The following is a 22,420-nucleotide window of genomic DNA, read 5'->3' as shown; positions in this document are numbered from 1 at the left end:
TGATGAATCCTATCCAACCTGGTCACTCTTGAAGAGAAGCTCAACATCTTCCTTTCTTGCCACCTCAAGCTCTGCTTCCTGCTGTTGTCTCAGATTCAGATTCAGACAACTTTATTTATCCCACAAGGGGCAATTCATTTGTAGCTTTCCAGTCTGCACACACACCTACCGTCAGTCCATTAACGAATGAATGAGCAGCATACATCAAGACACACATCAAATGCATAGGACAGGGAGAAATGTCTTAGCCTAGAGAGCCTACAATTGGTAGGATAATATAAGCAATATACAATAAGACTAAGTGATAAGAACAGACAGTATAAAGTAGGGTGACCAACTGCTAATAAGCCTAAAACAAGGGGTACGTTTCTGAGGTGTGAATGTGAGACACTCCTCAGCGATCCCCGTGGGCCGACTCACTGATTGTGGTTTATCCATTTCTAGCACATATATCAGGGCTGCAGACTAACATTTTTTGCGAGGAGCGTGGTAGTCCCTCACTTAAAATTTTAGGAGCACAGGAAGAAAATTTAGGGCTGCACACATAAATTTACTTGCAAAGTAAATATTCACATTTCACAGCATATTAATTATATTACTGATACATACTACAGTGTTTTTGATTAATATTTGTTGTACAAGTGCCTACACATCATACACCATAAATATACATTCACATCTTATATACTAAAAATGTCAAGTTAATCTAAGGTGTCACAAACCGTAGCCATGTTACACAAGGTTAAAGAATCATTGAACACGAATGCTTTGTTATTGTTATATAATTCATTGATTGTTCCATACCTGACCTATTGCATTGAAGTGTGGGGGTGTGCAGCCAAAACCTACACTGAATCCATCTTTCTTTTACAGAAATGTGCTGTTCGTGTTGTTTGCGGTTGTGGATACAGAGACCACACAATCTATTATTTATACAACAAATATTTTTATGAATTGATGGAGTTTAACCGCCTTAAAATATTGTATAAAGCCCATCATAAAATTTAACCAGTTAATATACATACCAAATTTCTAAAAAGGGAAAGTGTACAAATTAAGAGGAACAGACGTTTTTTCAAAACCTAAACATAGAACAAAACAAAAAGAACAATGTATTTCACCTCAAGGTGTCAGTCTGTGGAATAATTTGGATTGTAAAACAAAATGTTCTCAGTCTATTTGTATTTTTTATTTTTTTATATATATAAAAGCACAGTTATTGAAAATATATATATAGCACAAGGACACACAGTTGAATTTGTAGAATCCTTATACTGAAAGCGTCTTGACCACTCTCTGGCATTCATTTTGTATTTTTTTTCTTTTTTCTTTGTATTGATCAGACAAAACACGTTTCACTTCTTTCTATCCCCTTTCATTTATTTTACTTTACTTAGAATTTCAATATTGCCTTATATTGTCTTTTTTTTTTTTTTTTTTTACAAATGAATGAAATAAATTGAATTGAAATGTTTAGACCACAAATGCAAGTACTATCAAAAAAATCACACTCTGCACATGTTTGTGTGTATCAACAAAAGTGCAGTGGTGGCCCGTAAGTTTTGTTATCATTTCATATTAAGCATTTTCATACTGTACAACTGCATTCATGGCTATGATTCATACTAAAATCATTAAAACAAACTCATTAAATTTGAACACAATAATATTAAAGCTTTAAAGGATAACAAAATTATTACAATATACTGTATACACTGTACTGACATTCATGCCATGCACTAGCTTTTTTAGAATGTTTTGTTTACTTCTTGCCGTCTCCAAACACTGCCACAGATCTTGTGAAGACATGGTTTGCCAGATTAAAAATATATCACTCACCGCTTGAATGTGACTTGGGATGCCGTATCACAAGTGAAGTGCTTACAAAGGTAACAGTGTCCTGTGCGTTGTCCCCAGACCAGTTACAACTTATCTTTAGCACGCAGTTGTTGCCCATGTATTATTATCATATAAGTGTTGAGTAGAAGTGGGTCAACAACGAAAAAACAACTATGGTGGTTCAGCGGTTCTGTGGTTTACAACAGTCCGGCGGCCATGAAGGGGAGTTTTTGTGAGTGACTCACAGACTGACTACCACAGAAAGTCCGTTATTGTTATTAGGACAAGCACTGATTTTGCAGGACACGGCTCCAATTTGCGGGACGCGTGAATTGAGCTTCAAACGCTGTGTATGCCCGCGCTACGCGGGACGGTTGGTCACCCTAGTACAAAGGAACAATGAAACCAGTAATGAGAGAAATAATTTAAAGTAAACTAGACAAAGTGCAATTTCTGCAGAAATTGTGTGGGAATGCTATTAGCTTAATGCTAAGATTTGAATGCATGTGCTCATGAAGTAAATTGAAAGATACAGTATTTGAAAATTAGCCATCGAATGTACTAAAATGTGGTCCAAGTGAGGTTTGAACCCAGGTTCTTCGTGGTGGCAGGCAATTGCTCTAAGCACTGAGCTAAATAGAATTGTTCCAAATCATGGCTAATGGCGTATTTATATTTATAATATTTGTACATAGCTGAAAGTTGTGAATAGAAGCTGAATACTATTATCTGAATGCATGTGGAATGCTTATGAAGTAAATTGAAAGATAAATTATGTTAAAATTATATATATATATATATATATATATATATATATATATATATATATATATGTGTGTGTGTGTGTGTGTGTGTGTGTGTGTGTGTGTGTGTGTGTGTGTGTGTGTGTGCGTGGGTGTGGGGGTGTGTGTGTGGGTGTGTGTGTGTGCGGGTGTGCCTGTGTTTGAGAAATTTAAAAAAATACATTTAAATCCCCAAAATTATTTTCACACCAATTGGCACGCGAGTAAGGCTTCACCATGATCTGAGCCTGGCTCTTGAAGAAGGCTCAAGAATGTGGTGTCATCAATACAATTTACAATATAACTTCCTTGTAATATTCTGCAACTGTCTGTGTACATAATAATGAGCAAAGGAGTCCTGGGGTGAGCCTGTACTTGAAAGCCTGGTGCTGGACATTTGTCCATTTACCAGCACCTGCTGGATTGTCTTTGTTAAAAAGTCTAAAAGCAACACTAAGACCTAAGCAGGTAACTTATAATACGATATGAAGTGGCCAATTAAAATATGAGGCTGCATCTTATTACAGGCAGAAGAGAAGTCAGCAAACAGAATCCTTGCATGGGATTTTGGTTTCTCTAGGTGCTTGCACACTTTGCCCAGAATAAAAAGTTTGGCATTATCAACACCCTTAACCAGTCTGATAAGCAAATTTTAAGGGTCTAATTTTCCATCTATGAGGGAAAGATCCATATCTTTTATGACCTTTTCAAAAACTTTCATCAGCTGGGATGGTGGCCCGTGGCTCAGGGTGTAGAGACGGTCGTTCAATAACCAGATGGTCGTCTGTTCGATACCCGCTCTCCCCAAGTCATGTGTCGTGTCCTTGGGCAAGGCACTTGACACACATTTCCTCCAGTGCTACTCACACTGGTGAATGGAAGGTGTGAATGTTTGGTGGTGGTCGGAGGGGCCGTAGGTGCACACTGGCAGCCACGCTTCCGTCAGCCTGCCCCAGGGCAGCTGTAGCTACTGTTGACATTTTGTTGTTTCAATTTAATTATAACTATTTTTATTTTAGCTATAACTGTTTAGATGTAGTCATAACTGTATTAACTTACTCAGTAAAGCTTGATGAGTGTACTAAATGTGACGGAACGTTTGGAGATTCTTCCTTCCTCTTAGCTGAGGAAGAGAATGTGTTAAAAAGGTTTCCTGTGTAAAGCTGTGTTTGATCTGGCGATGTGTCTGTGCTGTCACAATTTCTGCTCATGTCATCATGTTTAAAGGACCTTCTCTGGTTCCACATCAATGGGCCAGTATCTGGGTTTAAACTCAATGTGTTTTGAATGATATGCTGTAAAAATGAAAAAATGTCTTATCTGCTTCCTTCTGTCGTCATGTGTATTGAACTCAGGACTGGGAGAAAAGGGGGGGGGGGGCTTAATGAAGTGGGGGCTGTTTCCTGTGGAGGGGGCGAAGGAGGCGTTGTAATACTTTTTCAAGATAGTATAAGAATGCTGGGAGTCCGCTGAAAGAACACGCAAGCGAGGAGCAGTTGTGCTTTGATAAACCCGCTGTGTCCAGAATATTCTGCAAAATAAATCCTTCGAAGGAAACCTGATTCACCGATCTTCAGTCTGATTCTGAAAATACGAACACGCGAAAAACATAAGGATCGTTTTCCATCACTACTTAAGTAGCTTACCGCCACCACAGTGTGAATGTGTGAGCGCATGAATAATGCAACCACTGTGAAGCGTCTTTGAGTATCTGATTAGATAGAAAAGCGCTATATAAATCCGATACATTATTATTATTATTATTAAGTGCAACTTGTCTGAAGTCACTTAGCTCCTTGGCATTTTTAGATTTAGGAATAGGTATGATGGTCGCTGTCTTCCAAATTGACAACGATCAGCACAAAGCTGAAATAATTTGCAAAAAATTAACTAGTGTGTGTCTGCAGATGGTATCAGGTATCAGTGAACTTTTAAGTAGGGTAACTTTCTCAGAATAGTCGGTTTCAAAATTCCCAGTCATTAATTCCTTCTACTCTTGTTGTTTTCCCTTATCAACATTTTCCTGACCTCCAAAAGTTCCCTGAACACCAAGGCAGTAGGCTCAAGACCTCCCGCTCATCAGGACTCTGGATACCAGCTTGGCCAGTTGACTCCAGGTTTATTGATAATTGGAAGGGTAAAACTGACAAGTACAAAAGCACGTGTATAACCAATTATATGAAATAAATGATCTGATGAACTTACATTATCAGAGAATTGTAGCATTGATTGCCAAATCTGAAAATAAACTGAATCTAAAAGTCAAATTTATTTATTCTGAATTATTGTATATTTATAAAATAGATGAAACTGAAACAACATTGTATTTAACATGGCAAAAATAGTGACACAAAATGGCCAATAGAGTGCTTTTTTGTTGTATTTGTGTCATACAACAAATGAAAAATAGGCCGCCAGTATGACGCCAAGCGTGTATTACGATCATCTCACGTCTTCAATCGCCAACATTTCACAACTAAAATGAGGTAGTTGTGAGCCTATTAAACCTAAAAGAAGACATGGATACATACCGACGATGCCACGGATGCTCAAGATGTATCTAGTCGTTTGCAAAGCTCACAGGACAGATAGAAAGAGACGAGGCAACGTTCTAGCCACGGTACTACTTCCGGGATCTAACCATGTGACCAACTCAGAATCGCTCTTAAAGGAAAGAGTAGAACTAGAAACAATCACAGCATATGAACAAGAAGTCTAATTAAAAGTCAATTATTTGCCTATCGGAGACAAGACACTCCTTGTCTGGCATACATGAATGTCACACCCTAAAGGTCCACAACACAGTCCTTACTGTTTCTTGTTAGGAGAGAGGGAGGAGGATCGTCTCTGTGACAGGACGTTAGTAGAGTTTAATCCCATCTCTCTCAGGGACCTTGACCTTGACTTTACGTACCTTGCTATTGTCGCTGGGGAAGACTTGAGCAAACAGTCCCAAAGGCCATTCATTTCTTTCAAGCTAAGCGTCTTTGAGAAGGACAATGCTCCCCGGCTGAAGGTCTGGTAGCCTGCCATCTATCCCAAAAGGTTTGAGCAAGATGTTGGACTTGGCACCACTGGGTTTTGTGGAGGTCTTTGATCCAGTCTCCCACTGGGGCCGAAAGAAGACCCATTTTCTGGGTGAGGAGGGTTGCTGGTGTAAGAATGAGGGGCTCATTTGGGTCGGTAGAGACTGGAATCAGAGGTCTGGCATTGATGACAGCAATCACCTCTGCCATTAGTGTGGTAAGTGCCTCATAACTGACTCTTGAAGTTCCCAGCTGGAGATACATGGAGTCCAGGATCTTACGTGCTATTCCAATCATCCTCTCCAATGCGCCGCCTATGTGAGACGCATGTGGAACGTTGAACTTCCATGCACATCCTCGGTCCAGGAGGAATTTCTCAACAAAAGAGTGGTCGATGTTTAAAGGAATCTTCAGCTCCTTACAAGCCCTGACGAAGTTGGTTCCTCGATCAGAACGGATGAGCTTTTCAGGCCCCCTCAAAGCGAGAAAACGCCTAAGAGAATTTATGAAGCTTGAAGTGTCGAGGGATTCAATTACGTCTACGTGAACACCTCGTACAGTCAGACAGGTAAATAACACTGCCACCGCTTACTCTGTGCAAGGCCACCCCTTGTGCGGCGTGAAGACACAAGTCCGTAGACCAAACACATCTATGCCGACATTTGTGAATGGAGGTTCCGTAGACAGCTGGTCTACCGGAAGATCAGCCATCTTCTGTGTTTGAAAGGTGCCACGTAGTTTACGGCATGTGACACACTTATGGATCACACTGCTCACACGCTTTTTTCCGCCGACTATCCAGAAACCAGCATACGGCTGCCTCAATGAACAGTTGTCCCTGATGTTGAGTTTTATCATGGTAGTGTCTAACCAAGAGTATCGCAATATGATGTTGGCCAGGGATGATGAGAGGGTTTTTCTCCTCTCGTTGGATTTGTGCTTCTCTGATACGACCTCCAACTCGGAAAAGGCCATCAGCATCGATGAAGGGATCTAGAGTTTTGAGAGGGCTGTCTTTTTGAAGATTTTCCTCCTTTTGCTGACAGGCGTACTCGTGAGTGTAGATCTCTTCTTGAAGAACGCGGATGATAGTTGTTTCAGACTGTAGAAGTCCATCAATGGAGATCACAATGTGACAGTGATGCTAGCCCTTGCAACCACTTGGTTTGGTCGCAGGATTCTTGTGAAAGAGGCGAGCAATATGAATGAGGCAAGCAACGGCATTTGTCAGTGACTTCCAGCTTGAAAACTTGGAAAAGCGTTGCGAGCCTAAGTGTTTGCTCAACATGGTTGTACTTATTGTGCACACCAGGTGACAAATATCTGGGTCTGAGGAAGGGTTCACCAGGTTGAAGTTGTCGTCATCAGGCTGGAACTTCAGGGGCTGTTTCAAAAACGTAGGGCTGCATAGCCAGCTGGCACCTGGGAGACGTACAGCAGTAATGGACCTTGTGGCGGTATCTGAAGGATTCTGCTCCGTAGGTACGTGTTGCCACTGCTTGGGGCGAGAGGACCTCCTTATCCGCAGGACTCTGTTACTGATGTATACATGAAAACGTCTAGTCTCATTCTTGATGTAGCCTCATATCACTTTACTGTTCTCTGAGGAGATGAGCTCAGCAAGTTCAACGGCTAGGACGGCTGCACAAAGCTCAAGTCTTGGCACTGTGTTCAGGGAGGGGATCCAGTTTAGCTTTCCCAATGGACAGTCCCTTCTGCATCCGTTAGTCGGAGATAGGCTACAGCATCAATTGTCATAGTTGAGGTATCACAAAAGATACATAACTATCTGCATGAAATTTCTGAGTAAGATGTCTCTGCAGAGGTCCGTGGTATCTGGAGACTGACAAGGTCGTCTAAAGAGAATCGCCACGTGGTCCACCTCTCTTCCATTTGTTGTGGTAGGGCAAAGTCCCGGTCACTGTAGTTCTTTGTCAGCTCTCTGAGAATGGCTTTGCCTTGAATGGTGACTGGTGCGATGAACCCAAGGGGATCATAGATGCTATTTACCGTTGAAAGGACGCCTCGGCGGGTGAAAGGTTTCTTTGGATGGTACACACTGAAGATCGGTAAGTACCAGCGTTCTTCTCCTTCCTTCAGAGGAGGTGCCACTTCCGCATGTTCCTTTTGAAACACTTTTTCCATCAAGGTAAGGAAATGCTGTTTCATCACTGGCTTCCTTTCAAGATTCAGATTCAGTGATGAGAGTCGGTTTGAAGCTTGGCTCTTGTTGTCAGGAAGGCTATGCCTTGGTAACTTGAATGGCAGCAGGGCTACCCAGCTGTTGTCTTTATCTTTCATCAAGTTATGTTCCATGATTTTCAGGAACGAAATGTCATCGATAGATGGGGCTACCTTGTTGTCATCTTCTTGGTTTCTCCACTGCTAGTACGTGTAGATCTAGATTTGTAGATTAGGATCACCAACTCCATGGAACTGATCGTACTTATCTTTCACCTGAAAGACGTTTGGGCAGGGTTCTAAGATGGAGGGACGATTCTGTCCTGTTGTCCTCGTATACAGGACATTAACTGTCTCAGGCTTGTGAACATTTCAGACATTTACCCATCCCAGGTCGAGTTTCTGGGCATAGGGAGCATCTCAAGGGCCGTTAATCTGCTTGCAAACTTTGGGGAAGTCGTTATATTCCAAAAGACATGGAAGAGCAAGACTGACTTTCCCGTCCAAAGATTCAATTTGGTAGCCCGAATTGCCACCACAAACTGTCGTGCAACTGCTTGTGACCTCTGAAGATTCTGTAGAGGCTGGCTCCCCGCCATGCTCTATAGAAGGTAATGGCTCCTCAGTATGTGGTGCTGGTCCAGGGTGAAAAGCCAAATTATGTTTCTCACTCAAGCATTCGGCACATGTGGCTGTACACTTGCAGTCCCTTGCCATGTGTTTTGTAGATGTGCAACATTTATAGCATGTATGTTCTTTGAGGGATGCTTTGCTTTCCTCTATGGGTTTCTTCCGGAAAGCTCAACATTTACGTAGAAGGTGAGTTTTTTTTTTTGATGGGGCACTGACGATCAGTGTTCTCAGCTCTAGTGCTGTGTTCTGTCTTGTGGACTGAGATTTCCTTTTGTCTATGTGTTTTGGAAGTCTTGACCACCTTAGTAGTATCTGCTTGGCTAGCAAAGTTGAAGCTGGGATCATTCCTAAGTTGAGCCTGGTGGAAAAGTAAGTCAACAAAAATCTTGAAGGGGAGGGAATGAGACCTGATAGTGTTGTTTATAATCAGATTCGACAGACAGCCACTTGTCTTTTAGATTATAGGGCATCGTCTGGACCAGGGGACTTATTCCTCTAGCCGTGTCGAGGTAGTGAAGGCCAGGGAGGGTTCCGTCCGCCTTCGCCGTTTGCAGTTCCATCAGGAGGCCACTGACCTCATGAAGTTTTGCATAATCTTTGTTGGTGATTTTTGAGAAGTTGCTGATACCTTGGAAGAAAGCCTCTTTGACAATTTCAGGAGCTCCATAGCATGCATCCAGTCTGTCCCAGATCATCTGCAGTCCCTGTTGGAGGTGATTAGCATTGACAGCTCTGATACGTTTTGCATGCTCTGCCGAATCTTTCCCAAGCCACTTGATCAGCAGATCCATTTCTTCGCTGAATGTCAGGTCAAGTTCCGCTACTGCATTTTGAACGTATTGCTGCCAAGCTCTGCAACTCTCCGGCTGGTCGTTAAATTGGGTCACTCCCGTGGTAAATAGCTCACGCCGGGCTAAGAACCTGACAACCTTACTCATGCTTGTCTGGTCATGGTGAACGTTTCAAGGTGTATGGCTGGGCATGGTGGGATGTGGAGGACCTTGGTTTGTGGGCTACGCTTGGTGGATGTTGTGACAGTTATGTACATGTTTAGGGGTTGGATGAGTGCCTGGAGTGAGTTGTGGCTGATAAGCTGTTACTCTGCTTGGTGATGTATAGGTGAGGTTGGCATCGGCAGGGCTGTTCTCTGTTTGGAAGCCTGGAGCTTGAATAGAGTTTCCTGACACTGGGTACACACATCCATGTCTTGTCCTGAGGGTCAAGATGTCGTGCCATTGTTGGCTCTGTGTATGGCTGGCCAGACTTGTCAAGAAATAACATTGACTCCGCGTATAGCTCACCGGTTTCATCCTGAGCATCATCTTCCTGCAATGTGATTGAACATTGTCTTGATTGTTCGATGACATATTTTTTGCTCCGCTCTAGTGGGTGAAGAGGTTTGTCCAAATTGAATAGCTTGTTCACTATCTTCTACAGCAGCTTCTAGAGTCTCTGCTTCGGCCACAGCAGCAGCTGCTTCTCTCCAAAGATATATCGCTTTTCTATTTTTGCCTTTAGTTGTGCTTTTTCCATTTTAAGAATGATTTGCTCTTCGGCCTCTGCTTTGGCACGTGCCCGGACAGCAGCACTCCCAGTCGATAATGTTGAAGAACATGGGCCATGTCTTGATCCATTGTCTGTGTCCAGCGTAATAACTATGTTATAATCTTCACTTCCCTGCCCTCCAAAAGTTCACTAAACATGAAGGCAGTAGACTCAACACCTCCCGCTCATCAAGACTCTGGACACCAGCTTGACCAGTTGACTTCTAGTTGACCAGTTGAGTGCTGAACTTTGTCTCTGTCATACCATGGACTAATGAAAATCAAGCCTTTTTGAAGATACTTCCGTAAACCTTTCCAGCTTCACACGCATGTCAACAATTTTTAACTGTAGATATTCTGAGAAAACTGTATTTGTTTTTGTTTTTTGTAGCGCAGGCCAGCATAAACCAACACTTACATCTCGTCACATTAAAGGAACACAAGATTTATGAAAAATTAACCAGCTATTCTGTGAAAAAATTGTCAATTTATGTTGAGCGATTATGATTTTATAGCACTTTTTATGAATATTTTTGCATTAAGTTCAGTATCAGCCATTTTGGGGAGTTACGTGATCATCGTGATGTATCACGTGCGTTAAACACACATAGAATAACATGGCTGCCAATGACTACGAAGAGACTCACGAGGATTTATGACGTCCCACGGCGGACATTAAAGGTAGGATAACGCCCTACAGCAAAGAAGCACTTCTTCACAAGCAGTACAGCCATGGGGGACTTGCCAAAGATTTGTGTCCAGCCGAAAGTGGGGATGAAACTGGCCGATAACACATTCAGACGGCCGGCTCATAGCAAGTCGGAGTTGGGGACCGTCTACAACAGGTGTGTCAAACGTACGGCCCGCGGGCCGGATTAGGCCCGCAAAGGAGTTTAATCCGGTCCACGAGACAAAAATGTTTTTGTTTTTTTTGTCGGACCAATTTGTAAATTCACAAGCACTTGTACATGGAATCGTCCTAGATGTCATTATTTTACACACAACCTAAAGTTATGGTTTGTTTAAAACATTTTAGAAATCATAGACCGACATAAACGTGTTAAATACGACACAAATTCAATTACTGGTAACACAAATACATATGACAAGCATTAGCGTCCTTATAACTTCATTAACTGCACCACATAATGCATTCTGGAAACAATATATATGCAAAACAGGTAGCTTTAACACGGCTGGAACTCATACAGGCAAAGTGTTCAATTTGCATTGGTGTTATTTTTTGGAACAATTTGATTACAGTTGAGCTCCGTAATTTAGGGCTGGCTCACAAATAGCGAAAATCTGCGTATAATTTTATACAGATGTTTTTAAGTTATATACCATTATTTTACCGATTGGCCCCCTTGGTAATATATTTTCCTCCATGCGGCCCCTGAGCTAATATGAGTTTGACACCTCTGGTCGACAAGTTGCGTGTTACAGAGGCTCAAGTTACCAGTCAAGTCACCATTGACATTAGACTGTAAATGTAAGTTGTGGACGGTCCTTAACCTGGACGGTAAAGATCCGGGTGACTTTCTCTCTGCTCGGTCAGCTTTAATGTTCTGTGCTCAGCGTGCTTTAGCCCACATTAGGAGAGGCCACCCCGGGGGTTGGGGGCCGGTGGGGTGCCTGGCGGGCCTGCAGTGCCCCGTCCTGCTGCGTTGGGTCGGGGGCGCGGGCCGTGTTGGGGTGGGGGGCGCTCCTGCTCCTGGGTTTGCTCTCCGGCCGGTGGCCCTGGCGGGGCCCGGGGGCCGTCCTTTGGCGCTGCCGCGGCCTGGGGGGCCCTGAGGTGTTGCGCTTGCTCTGTCCTGGCGGGGGTCGACGGCTCCCCTCTTTGGTGGAGATTTTCATGCATGCCAGATCCACCACACCAGCATCTACCGAAACTCAGACACAATCTGCTTCCTCCTCAGGTCATTGAATCGGTGGAGGTTGGTGTCTGTGGATCTCACTCGGCTTCGTCTGTCCTTCCTTCCTTCCCTCAGTCTCTCCTTCAGTCTCTTGAGGTCTCCCTGATTTTTTTTAATTTTTTTGGGATTTGTTGGAATTTAGATGTTTCTTGGGTTGGGGAAGAATTCTGGTGGGTGGCCCGGTGGGTGGTGTCTGGTCGGTGCTGGATTTCACCTTCCTTGGTTTTCTTTGGTCCCCTCGGGTCTCCTGACGGCGGTGTTCGGTTTAGGTGAACGGTATGGGATTTTTTCTAATAGGTTTTTGGTGAGCTAACAAATACACGCACGCACACACGCACGCACGCACATACACATACTCACCCACATACCCAAAAAAAATAATATTTATATATATATATATATATATATATATATATATATATATATATAAAAACAATTAAATTAAGAGCAATGATGATGACATTTCTGAATGAACAATACTGAGCTCTTTAAGAAAAAAAAAAAAGAAGAAAAAAAAAAGGAGAGGCCACCCCCCACTGCCCCACCCCCACACGGAAGGACATGACACCTGACGTGCTGAGGCGCATTATTTGGCGATAGAAGACGGCATTTTCAGGAAACCAAGTTTATTTTAGAAATAACTAAAACTAAAATTCAAAAAACTTTTTCTTTAATGAAATAAAATAAAAACGAAAATGCTTTTAAAAAAACGAACTGAAACTACATTTTATGTTTGCAAAACTAACAAACTATAATTAGAGCTAACATGTTCTTCGTTTTAGTATTTGGTCATTAATGTAATACATGAGCATTTGGGGTTGATTTTTATTGTGATTTTAACGTGATACAAGACTTATAACTCATTTTCCAGTATTGGATTAGGCATTGTGTATAAAGCATGGCCTAGCAGAGTAAAAGTCACCCAGGTTAGAGACCAGAGTGAACAATGTCAGTGGCGACTTGACTGGTAATTTGAGCCTCTGTAACACGTAACTTGCAGACACTCCCTAACTTTGACTCGCTATGCTATGAGCCGGCCAGTTTCATTTCATTTTTGCTTTCGGCTGGACACAAATATTTGCCTGCTTTTGAAGAAGTGCTTCTTTGCTATAGGGCGTAATTCCACCTTTGATGTCCGCCGTGGGACGCAATAATTCCTGTGGCTGCAGAAAAATGTTGAAGTTAAAATATGAATAAGAGAGTGAGAAAAAAAGACCCCTCAGCAGCAGATTCAACACAAAAAAAATCCCAAAATGTATGAATGTGTAAATAATAATTCTGGAAACATAAATGTACAAGTAAATATACATTTGAACAAATTAACTTAAATGCTTGATCCTCAGCCTGTGAACCTTTGCAAAGCAAGGCGTCTTTTTTCGCTGGCCGTACCCAACGCTTCAAAGGGTGAATGCTTAACATCATATGGTTAATCTCTACTAAAAGACATTTTTATCTCCTTATTTGAAAACCGAAATGTATTGGCACAAACATCCGATTAGTACGTGTATTTCTCGTAAGTTTCTGAGTTGTTTTTCCCCCCGGAAATTTGACACTTTATAGAGTGTCACTTTATAAAGTCGCAAATTTGCGACTCCTTTTTTTTTTTATCTACCAATTTGACATGTCATCATCATTGCTCTCTCTCTTTTTTTCTCTTTTTCTTTTTTGTTTGTGCGTGAGTATGTGCGTGAGTACGTGCATGTGCGGGTGTGTGTGTGCATATGTGTGTGCGTGCGTGTGAGTGTGTGCTCATTAATTCACCTAAAACCTATTAAAAATCCCATACCGTTCGCAAATTTGCGACTCTAAAAAAATATATATTTATACATGGCCCTAATACGCCGTTGTACCTTCTCCCTTGCTGCCTCTGATTGGGTTTTTTTCTTTCCCATCATTGTCCTTTGACATGCAGAATTTTTCCGTCTGCCTCAAGATTCACAGCGTCAGAGTTTTCCTGTTTCCCATAATGCTCAATTAAGGGAGTTTATTTTGGGCTTTCCGCAACTAACGGCTTGGGTTAAATTTTACTGCCGTTTGTATGTTTATTTTTGTGACGCCCACCTAGTGATTCTCTGCCCATGCGCCAACTGCGCTTCAGCCAAAGTCGAGGACACCTGTTCAGCGTTTCTAATGGAGTAGTCAAAATTTGCATTTGAGCCCAACTCATTGGGGGAAATTTTTTTGTCACTCTCTTATTCATATTTTTGCTTCAACATTTTTCTGCAGCCAAATCAGTTTTTTTTTTCTTTTTGAAGAGGAACTTTCATCGCTCCCCACTGTTCATCATTGCGAAGCTCCATCGTAAGTGCACCCTTTTGCAAATTAACCAAACGTACTGCTGGTGCATAATTGTGTGTTTTTTATATTTCCAAACATCAATGTTGAAGTTTAGTATCTTCATTTAATAGTTATGCTTTACATTTCATATTCCAGTTAGGTTACATGTTTTGCTTTATCAGTTTCAGTTTGTTTGTTTTCCTGAAAATTAACAAATAAAATAGTTTAGATACTGCATTGAACTTGTATGTTTGTACAAAAAGAACTGGTTAATTTATTATTACTACTAACATACAAGTCCAGTCTGAAATGTGTGTGTTTATGTGAACCCTTCATTTAACCAACGAATCATGAAATTTTATTACTGAGGTTTGTTGTTTGTTTGCCTCTCCAAATTAATTAGACTAGAGGCCCCTAGAGGCGACCAAGCGAATTACACATATCGAGTTGTGTTCTTTTATTTGTCATCAAAAACGACGAGACCAATTTACGCTACAGCTGCCAGTAAAAGACTTGATGAACCAACCATGAGTCTGATGGGTCTCTCTTCATCAACATCGATAGGGACATTGGTGCTCTGGATCCATGTGTTGGTGCAAAGATGCCTCAAGCGGACATATGAGTTCCTGGAAGTAGGCATTCAATTTACGGTCTCCTTTTCACATTAAAAGCACTGGTATTTTACTCTGAAAGGCCAGCAAACAATAGCCCGTACCGCGGAACGAAAGAGTCGGTTTTCTGCAAAGTGGTGGGATCCAGCTCAAAGAGTGAGGCAATATCGTTGCCATGCGTCATGGCCACCAGCTTGTACTTGATCCTCTCGCCATGCGAACGCTTGCTGCCGTGACTGCCTTCCATCTGCATGTAGGTAAAAGGTTAGGCTGAGTCTCCTTCAAAAGTCAACTATCTCCAACTCACCAAGGAGGACATCTCTGCACTGTCGCCTCGGTAACCAGGATTCTCCTGTAAGGACATGAGGAAAAATTGTTAATTTTTTTGGTGGAATTAAGTATTTGAATATTTATCTACAGATATCCTATATATTTTTGCAATCAATCCTACGACTAAGACTGTCCTATGGAATCAACATCTATTTGATCACAGATCTCCACAAAACTCTTGTTTTCAGCTGTTGCCTGCCAGGATTTTTTCTCTATGCCTTTCCATTTCATATTTTGTTTTGCCATGTCTTATATTCTGAGCCGAGATCTTCCTTAGTTTCAACAGTTGACGTGGGAGCTGATCGTTCCCCATTCTGTGCACGTGGCCAAGCCATCCAAGATATTTCTCGATTAAGATATCAGTCATGCATGGCAGGTTTGTTCAGCGCAGCGGCATATGAAGCGTGTTCAGCCACTTGCAGCCAGAGAGGAGATGAAAATACTCTTAGCGCTCGCAAGCAGCTAGTCCATGCAAGCAGATGGATATAAAATTTAGTTTGAAAGGTAAAGTGAAGTTCTGCCATTCCACAGTGTACGTGGAGTAATCCTGGAAGTTAGAGTACGTTTTCTTAAAATAATTGCTGATGCAGCATGGCTGGTATTGCGTCGGTATATTCCGATATGAGGCTTGGTAAAGCGTTTTGGGCAACATATGGTGTACATAAAGCACAATTAACTTATTCACTCCCAGCCATTTTCACTAAAGTAAACCCCATCGCTCCCAGCTGTGTTACTGGGTTTTGACTGATTTTGCAAGGTCCACAGAATATTGTGTTCTATTGCTATAAAAAGATGGAACCTACCAAAAGATTAGTCTCTTTTTTCATCTGGAAAAAAAGTATATTTCCATCTGTTTCCGTTTTGCAGCAATTAGCGTTAGAATATAGCAAAGTTTCATCATTATTCACAAACCTGTTGAAAACACTATGAAAAAGAGCTTGTTGCAACATAGCCGTGGCTGATCTCTTATACTCTGCTGACACCTGCTGACCGTTTTTTGTAATAACTACCATGGCTTTAAGCAACCTCTTCAGGTCAGAAGCATCATCAAAGTTAAAATAGAACATGTGTATACGTTTTGGGAACAAATGAGTCAAAGAACACTTAATTTATCATTCACCATTATTATATATATTTTTTAACTCTCGTGTGTGTTTTATCAGCAAAATGGATTTGTGATTCAGTGGTTTAACTGTAAAGGTTACCTCTGCTGCCAGGTAGTTTCCAGTGGCAAGGTGTTTGAAGCGATACAAACTGTTCCAGTGTCCTGCCCCTCCACGACACGGATCATGATGGACAACCTGGAGGAGCGATTGGGACACAAGTAGAGGAACCAGACTTAAAGAATTACCAGGAAGTACTTTTTAAACAAAGCTATTCCTACCTCAACCTCCCACAAAGCATTGGAACTGGTAGCCGACGTGGCTGATTGTCTCAAGGTTGTGCGAAGGAAAACGTGAAGTTTGTTCTTGTACTCGTCACATGTCAGAAACTTCTCCTGCTCAGCATGAAACAAACGAACCACATCGCCCTGCGGGAAACAATGGTATCCTGTTAAAATGCTGGGCAGCTTTGTCCTTATTTTGCATCATGCTGAGATCTGAATGTAACTAAGAAAGAATCCTTTGGCTAAGATGCTCCCAACCTTAGTTACTGTTGCTAAACCTAACAACCGCACAATGTGACGCCGTCTGCACTCCTTTTATAAATAATAGGGATGGGCGAGTACTAGTGGTGTAACGGATCAGGAAAGTCACGGTTCGGATCGGATCAGGGATTTGAGTCACGGATCGGATCGTTTTTCGGACCAGCAAAAAAAAAAAAAGGATAAATAGTACTTTGTCTTTATTTATAAAGCGCTTTTTCCATTAAATAAATAAAAAATCACAAAAAATGTCTAATATACCCCTTTAGGATTTAGGAACACAACTTTTACGTGAAATATGAGGCAGAAACATTCTTATTTTTACATGGTTCATGTGTAAAATAACAAGGTATTAATGGATTAAAGTTGTGTTATAATCTAAACAGCTATGTTTGACATTTTGAGTTGAACGCGCAGCACAACCGACCGGGTACTTCTGCACAAGCGGAGATTCGATCGGGCGATGGAGAGTTGTCGAAAAGCATCGACCAATGCACATTGATGATGATGATGATGGTGAATCCCGAGGTTGACGCCACAGTTGGACGCCACAGTTGGACGCGGCCTTTATTCTCACGTCATAAAGCCTCACCGGCTAGCGCTGCTAACGCCGGAGCTGCACAAGCGGACATTCGATCGGACAATGAAGAGTACCCCGAGTCCAATGCATATTCATCGGAGGAGCGGGTACAGTCTGATCACGGAGAAGACACTGGTTCTGGACTACGATGCCACCATGAATGGAGTGGATAAGATGGATCAGAACATCTCTTACCACCCGGTATAGCAACTGAAGGACATGAGGAAGCCAGACGTAACACCACCGTAACGTAACCGTAACATGATCATGAAATTAGACTTTATGGCAACACACACTGCAGTATATACTTGCTATTCCCCGGAAAAAACGGCCTGCAAGAAAGTGTAGCTTCTGCACGCGAAGAGGCAATCGCAGTGAAACTAATCTGTTGTGCAAATCATGTTGCGTCTCCTTGCACGCAGGGGAGTGTTTCACAAAAAGAAAAACTGTCGTTGAAACATCCACATAATTGTAAATAGTACCACAGTTGCACACATTTGTAAATAGTTTGCCAAATTGTTGTCAAATTGTTACACTGTTGAATGTAAATAAACGTATTTTGCTATCAAAAAACACTTTTTCATTCTTGGTGGTAGTGTTTTATAGAAGTAAAGCACTATTTAGGTGTTTGTGGCATCATTCATGGACAAAAAGAAGTGTAAAATTCACTAGAGTGCATGAAATAATATCGTTTCACTAAAAGTTTGATTTCTCCGTATTTTGGTCCAAAACAAGCGCATTCGGTGGAAACTAACCATTTTCTATTGTTGATTACTAAAGAACTGAATAAGGTAGAAACAAACTTTTTTTCTGATGAAAGATGAAAGTCCAATCTTTCATTTGGTAGTATGTGTGTTTCCATAGTCCAAACAGAACATTTTCTGTGGACCTTGAAAGATCAGTCAAAATGCTTAAATCGGCTGGCACTGACAGCATCCCTTTTCTGAAAACGTCTCAGCTACACTTTCTTGCAGGCCGTTTTTTCCGGGGAATAGCAAGTATATACTGCAGTGTGTGTTGCCATCAAGTCTAATATCAGGATCATGCTACGGTTACGTTACAGTGGTGTTACGTCTGGCTTCCTCATGTCCTTCAGTTGCTATACCGGGTGGTAAGAGATGTTCTGATCCATCTTATCCACTCCATTCATGGTGGCATCGTAGTCCAGAACCAGTGTCTTCTCCGTGATCAGACTGTACCCGCTCCTCCGATGAATATGCATTGGACTCGGGGTACTCTTCATTGTCCGATCGAATGTCCGCTTGTGCAGCTGCGCGTTTTCCGGCGTTAGCAGCGCTAGCCGGTGAGGCTTTATGACGAGAGAATAATGGCCGCGTCAAGGCTTCCAACTTTGGCGTCAAGCTCGGGACATACCATCATCATCATCATCAATGTGCATTGGTCGATGCTTTTCGACTACTCTCCATCGCCCGATCGAATGTCCGCTTGTGCAGAAGTACCCGGTCGGTTGTGCTGCGCGTTTTCCGGCGTTAGCAGCGCTAGCCGGTGAGGCTTACTACGTGATCATAACGGTCGCGTCAAGGCTTCCAACTTTAGCGTCAAGCTCGGAGTCATCATCATCGTCGACATCAATGCGCTTTTTAGTATTGATCGATACTTTCCGTCTTTGAAAAAAATGCTCAAGCGTGAGCTGCTTGCAACCGGTCGCCATTGTTGCTTCATCAGCCATTGTCCCCTCAACACTCTAGCTCCGCCTTACGTCTTCTACTGACGCCCACGGTGGGCGGCCCATCCAACCTTGTGCAAAGAGAGTCATCGCTGCCATCTAGGGGCCAAAACGAGTCATTTTACTAACTAGATCTGCTTGATACTTTCAGCACAGCTGCCCAAGGCTTTTCTCCACCCGTTTCCAAAAAAAAACAAAAAAAACATAGTGAACGTCTTTTAATGTCCTCGGCGCCCCTCCGTAGGTTTTTACTAAACGTTTTATAACGTTTATGGCGGTCAAAGAGTTAAGAGATTTTTCTGTCATTTTGCTTTTTATGCAAATTGATGTTGGTGACAATCGCTCTGATTGGTTGTTAGCCAGGAAATACAAATCAATTGTTACTTTCCTTACCCCCTCTAGTAATCTCCTACTACAGAGGCTAAGCATATATTGTTGTTATCTAATGCACAAAAACTTAATTTTTCTTGGAACCAACATACAGTTTGCTGACTGAATTTTTCTTTTATGGAACCTTGACTCTGCATGGCGTGGGAAACAATGACTTCCTAATATGGAGAGCATATGAACCAACAGTGTCTATCTCATGTGCCATTAAATACACAAAAACATTCACCCATTCTCATCTAGTAGCTTCAAATAGCATGCATGGATTAGCCACTTTGGAGTATCAATTCCGTCAATATTGACTATTGTCAGTCCGTCAACAATGGATGCTATGGCGGACGCCCATTTCGCTGAGGGAATGACGAATGACGGATTGACAATTACAATGCTGTTCAGCTTGAAATATTGACAAATTGACGATGATGGAAGGGTGTCCTGACTGTTGACGATTGCCAAATGTTGGATGCTCAAAATTCATTGACGTGCCCACTTCTGTTATTTTCATCAGTCATCTGAGCTTTAATGAAAATGTGTTCACGTACTACTGCTTGAGAAACACTGATTTGATTGGTTATGATGATACTAGGCAGTCTGTTAAGCTTTGGTTTTTCAAGGGGAAGAGGTTTGGGTGGTTTCAGAATGAGAGCTGGACCCTCTGTGTTGAACAAAACAATGTTCACATAAAAGAAGCCTTTTTTTTTTTTCAATGTCTTCTTTTAAAGTTGAGTACAGACTGTGACGTCTGGCTCAGTCTCAATACACGCCTCCTAAAATGCCTTCTAACCCCGGAATTACACCGCTGGCGGAGCGATTTGTTTCCATTCTATCAGGTTGTTCAAATTACACCGACTGAGTATGTGCTGCGGATCAACTGCAGACCAGCTGCGTCGTGCCGCAGGCCGCCGCATGGATAGACCTATTTTCTATTTTTGCCGGACGACGCATCTGTCAGTATCCGTCAAATGGCAAACTAGCATAGAACATATCGAGCGGGACAGGAAGACCGACGCAGTTTCAAAATAGAAAATTCTGGTTACTTTTAGAATAAAACATTCGCCACTCACCAGATCCTATTTCTTAATCATGTCAGCAAAACGTCATAATGCTTAACCCTTAATTTACTGCAGCGAATATGGACGAGGAGAGATTTGACACGGCACATCCTTTTTATTTGGACAACCTAAAAATTGATGCTGCAAGGAACGTCATAGCAGAAGCTGTGGGAGTGGACGGTGAGTTCAATCAAAGGAAGTCAACCTCTCTTTCTGCTTCTCTGTTGAGCACAGACTTTGTGTGTTTGTCGTTGTTAATGCCGCAGTATGGCGCGCGACCACGCGAGGTGCGACGAGAAGTTGTCGGCGACGGAGCTGCCGGACCGCCATCAAATTCGTCCATAAAATTTACGTGTCCGGAGCACGCAGTCAAGACGCAGCGCAACGGAGCTGCAACACACACGCATGCGGTGTAATCCCGGGGTTAGCGAGTTGCTGAAAGACCACGCCCAACCCTCTCCCCATTCGCAACCCAACGGTCCTCCAGACAAAACGCCCTTTGAGCGCCGATATCAAATCTTATTTAAAGGTGGAGCAAGTTTGATTTCCTTTTGAGTACACCTTTAATTAGGCGGGAAATGCCATTATCGGGCAACCCAGCTGCGACAAACAGTCGTAAGGCACATACGTCATCAAAATGCAATGCCATCCCTAAGAGTAAGACACAACAAAAATAAATACACACATTGTATATTTAAATACAAAACATGCTTCGTTTATAAAACATCGCTAGCACTAATGCTGAATTCGATGGCGGATTCCATTCAAATGCTAACAGGAAATTAACATCAACTTCAGGAGTGCTATTCCTTCAAATAACGGCTATTCAAACACAAACGCTTTGGAAACACAGACACAGATAAGATAACACTACTCAAAGGCACAATTTTTTCCCATGATGTGAAAAACGATTTGTATTAACAGAGCTCAAATGCGACCTTCTTCCATCCCGTTGTACCTACTCCATGCATGCACGGCACCACAAAGGTCAACCCTTGCAGGGATCGTCTTTCTTTGTTTTTTGTTAGTTTATTCTAAAATTGCTAAGTCATGTATCATTTGTTTAATTTTTTATTTTAACTTATAATGCCCTTACCTTTCCATGAACATTGCTTGTATATTTCATGGCAACAAATTATTTCTCTCTGGGACACTTTAATCAGGGGTTAATCTGTTTAGGATACTTTAACCCACAGGAGTTAATCTGTCCTAGGACGCTTTAACCCAATGCTTTTAAAGTGTCGGCAGGGTTAATCTATCTTGTTACACCGTGTGAGTCCTATGGATCTGTCAGTCTTTTGTCATTGATCATCAAATAATGGATGCTCAAAATGTATTTATGTGCCCACCTCTGTTTAACAGGGTGTGATGTGGACCAGTGTGCTTTGCTTGACTGTCTTGTCTGCGCATGGGAGGGTGTGGTTTTGTGAAAGGCAAACGGTGGTTGGCAATATGACTCACGCCTTTGAGCACATCATCCCTGTGGTCACTGAACATCATGAACAAGTTGATCTTCCAGCTGGTGTTGCAGTTGACCGAGTTGACCTGCAGGAGGCGCACACATGCACATGATCACATGCACACACGCGCATACACACACACACACACAAGTATACAGAGTCAGAGGGGCGTGGTTGTGTGCTTTGAGGGTGACACACAGCTGAAGTGGCGCTCGCACCTCCTTACAGCCCGGGTGGTCACTCAGCTCGTAGTTTGATGCATGAAGCGGCTGGCCGGCATTGACTGGGTTCAATATCACTTTGTCTCCCACCACCACCTGTAGGCACCCAAACACGATTATCACATTTATGAATCATAATTCACTTACAATAACTATTACATTTTGATGGTTTATAATGTTATTGCCATCCTTGACTGAAGCCTGAAGTAACTCATACCCAGCTGGTTGCCCTCAAGTCCACAAAATATA

General features: G+C 42.3%; 1 protein-coding gene across 6 annotated transcripts in view; it reads right to left on the bottom strand.

Annotated features, from left to right (window-relative positions):
• itpr3 (inositol 1,4,5-trisphosphate receptor, type 3) overlaps nucleotides 1-22,420 on the bottom strand; it is a 197,050-nt gene that overhangs the window by 125,965 nt on the left and 48,665 nt on the right. For 5 of the 6 annotated variants that reach the window (XM_086069881.1, XM_086069875.1, XM_086069876.1 and 2 more), the window contains exons 6-12: nucleotides 22,169-22,267; nucleotides 21,952-22,035; nucleotides 16,524-16,670; nucleotides 16,345-16,440; nucleotides 15,117-15,161; nucleotides 14,914-15,056; nucleotides 14,725-14,824 (exon numbers count right to left, since the gene is read on the bottom strand). In XM_086069881.1, coding sequence (XP_085926007.1) covers nucleotides 14,725-14,824; nucleotides 14,914-15,056; nucleotides 15,117-15,161; nucleotides 16,345-16,440; nucleotides 16,524-16,670; nucleotides 21,952-22,035; nucleotides 22,169-22,267 — 714 coding nt within the window. Of the gene's footprint in view, nucleotides 1-5,535; nucleotides 9,941-14,724; nucleotides 14,825-14,913; nucleotides 15,057-15,116; nucleotides 15,162-16,344; nucleotides 16,441-16,523; nucleotides 16,671-21,951; nucleotides 22,036-22,168; nucleotides 22,268-22,420 lie in introns of those variants that run through there. The other variant, XM_086069880.1, reaches the window with a different exon arrangement.

This window comes from Leptonotus elevatus, chromosome 2, assembly GCF_054856555.1.
Source record: "Leptonotus elevatus isolate MCC_2025b chromosome 2, RoL_Lele_1.0, whole genome shotgun sequence".
Classification (NCBI taxonomy): Eukaryota; Metazoa; Chordata; class Actinopteri; order Syngnathiformes; family Syngnathidae; genus Leptonotus; species Leptonotus elevatus.
The sequence above is the reverse complement of the archived record's forward strand: the minus strand, read 5'-3'. Positions and strand labels throughout refer to the sequence as shown.